Genomic DNA, 2,499 nt, shown 5'->3' on the forward strand with positions numbered 1-2,499 from the left:
GAACTTTGGGGTTTTTAATTTTTTAAACAAAAGAATGCTTGAAAGTTCTTAAGGTTTTGTTTAGAGCATCTTGGCTCAAAATTTATCTGACATTTTTAGCTTTTTCTTTTTTCTTTTTAGTCACGCCACGATTTCTAACAAAGTCTCTTATGTTCTGAAGTGAGCGATTTATTAATGCAGGATGTTCTGCCTGTTGACATTGTTGAATTTCAACAAAACTTGCCAGCTTCCCAGTGTCAATGTGTTTCTGAAAATGTTTCAACACCGCTGCAATTTCTGTTGGAGACCAGGGCCGTTTTTGATTTCTCCGAGGATGGTCTTTTTCAGGATAATCTAAAACAAGAGAGACAATTTTACTTTTTAAAATATAAATCATATGTAGGAGTTTGCTATAAAAGTATGCTTGTAATAAATGTTTTACATTCCAGTTCTGTTTATTGTGTTCATTGAAGACAACCCTTTGACGATTTGATTTCTCAATGTGCATTTAGTCACCACATGAATCAAATATGTATCCACTAAAATTATTTTTATCCAATTTTTTTTAATTATTAAATTGATTACCAAGTTGTGATACACTGCATTTATTACACTTAGAAATCATGAAGCTACAACCCTGGCATGTCAAATATAAACTATCCTTCAAAGCTTCATTTTATACTACACTGCAAGCTTTATTGCCTGTTACAGAACAAGGCCATGCTTATCATGATTCATATTCTGTCCTGTCTATTCTGGTGTTAAGCAGTTTATTACTTGATCATAATCAGCAACTAACTTTGTAAGATTGTTTCAGCCTTATTTTTTTTTAAAAATGTACAGACCCAACCACTTCTCTGCATGTTTCTTACTGTGCTTTTTAAAGCTAAGGATAATACTCAATTCTTGTAATATGTTATGATTAGCCTTAAAAGAGTATCTCTAAACTGAACCACTAAGTAAAGAACCACCATGAATAGGAAGACAGCCATACCATCTTGGGGTTCTGAGGGTTTTTCAGTTGGTGGTGCAATAATCTCCGTTCCCTTTCCTACAATACATTAGTAATACTCCAGGCCAACAAAATAAAAAATACAAAATTTCAAATCAGTTACTAAATGACCAATGAAAGGTTAATTGAAGTAAGTCATACCAGAAGAGTTCCCATGTAATTCAACAGGAGATTGAGGTTTTCTGCATCCTGTCAAATTAGAGATACAAAACAAGTTGTCTGCTATATTAGTCTTAACTGCACAGAAACCTAACCTTTAGCCAAAGTTAAAGAACATTATTATATCGTGCATTGTTAACTGTTAAGTTAATGAAACTAAATTATTAACGGGGAGGTGCGGAGAGGGCTGTTAAGGTAGTCATATCTTCTACTGTGCCTGAAGGCTTCTCAGCAGATGGCATAGAGGATGTTCTCCCTAGAATATAGTATAAACACTTCAACAATGCTGTCAAGGAGGGTAAAGAAAAACCTAAAGAAATGGCAAAATCTTCTAGCAATGAGTAATCAAAATTTAAAGAAAAACAAGGTACCTTGTGATGTCTCTTCACCTAAACCATCTGTAATTGGATAAGTAAACAGAATACACCTGAATGTCTAATTTTAAAAACATGTAATATTACATCAGGCATGACGACTGATATTCACCACCAGAAGATTCATTAGATTCTTGATTTGTAGAGCATTGAGTATCATTTACAAGTGGGGATGGGTCACAATCAACCTCACTTTGTCCACTTTCAGTGTCAGACAGTTCCAACTCATCTAAAAAAGAAAAATTAAAACCAATTCAGTAACAAATAAAAACACTAATCCAAATAAGTACATAGAATTTTGAAAAGTACCTTCAATTTCAATCTCCTCCAGCGTTTTGCCTTGCAGATTTGCCAAGGTCCCCCTTTCCATTGCCAGAAGCAATTTAGAAATTTTTGCGAGCTGAGTCGTAGCCTCTGGTAGCCTGTAATACTCTCTGTGAACACGTATATCATGTCCCAGAAAGTTTGCAACTTGGTCCAGTTCGTGATTTCTTAGGTTTAACACTTGGGACAATGTTGCAACATGCTTGCGAAGTTGTGTTGATCTTAAAAGTTCAGGGCTTTGGGCACCACTGTCATTTGCATAAACCCTAAGACAGTCTTGTCCTCTGTAAGGGGTTAGGCAGTTGGGTATAGCAAAAAGAAAGGTGTTTTTGTCTGGCACTCCACACTCCCTTCTTTTGCTAATGAGCTGGGTGATGGCTTCAACCATGTCTGGTGATAAAAGTACAGCAACTTTTCGTCCCCTTTTCCCCTTTATTTCGACCCTACTGAAATGGGCACAAAGTTGTCGTTCAAACTCTGTAAGACCAACTGCAACATCTTTATGCAAGGGAGTGGTGTCCCTCTCTAGAAAGGCAGACAGCTGCATTTTAGAAACCTCTCCACCTCGTCTTCGGTTGAACAAAATGATTTTTGCCAATGTAGTTCTGCACAGTTCCCTATAGGCTTGTGGTGATGGATCACTTTTCAAAG

The 2,499-nt window shown here is 36.3% G+C and overlaps 1 protein-coding gene across 3 annotated transcripts; it reads right to left on the minus strand.

Moving 5' to 3' along the window:
* Positions 1-24: 24 nt before the first annotated feature.
* On the minus strand, positions 25-2,493 carry LOC107835484 (uncharacterized). Of its 3 annotated transcripts, none has more exons than XR_001661289.1 (6): positions 1,834-2,493; positions 1,637-1,753; positions 1,522-1,548; positions 1,133-1,406; positions 974-1,030; positions 25-333 (listed from the first exon to the last, which is right to left on the minus strand). XR_001661289.1 is itself a non-coding variant. In XM_016667889.1 (6 exons), exons 1-6 carry the CDS (start codon positions 2,393-2,395, stop codon positions 83-85), a joined length of 1,062 nt encoding a protein of 353 aa, XP_016523375.1. In that variant the 5' UTR covers positions 2,396-2,493; the 3' UTR covers positions 25-82. The 3 variants fall into 3 exon arrangements, 2 of the variants coding, with proteins under 2 accessions (XP_016523375.1, XP_016523374.1); XM_016667889.1 differs by having other exon boundaries at positions 1,133-1,180; XM_016667888.1 differs by having other exon boundaries at positions 1,133-1,180; positions 1,522-1,554.
* Positions 2,494-2,499: the final 6 nt, after the last annotated feature.

Source organism: Poecilia formosa, unplaced genomic scaffold, assembly GCF_000485575.1.
Source record: "Poecilia formosa unplaced genomic scaffold, Poecilia_formosa-5.1.2 Scaffold2961, whole genome shotgun sequence".
Classification (NCBI taxonomy): Eukaryota; Metazoa; Chordata; class Actinopteri; order Cyprinodontiformes; family Poeciliidae; genus Poecilia; species Poecilia formosa.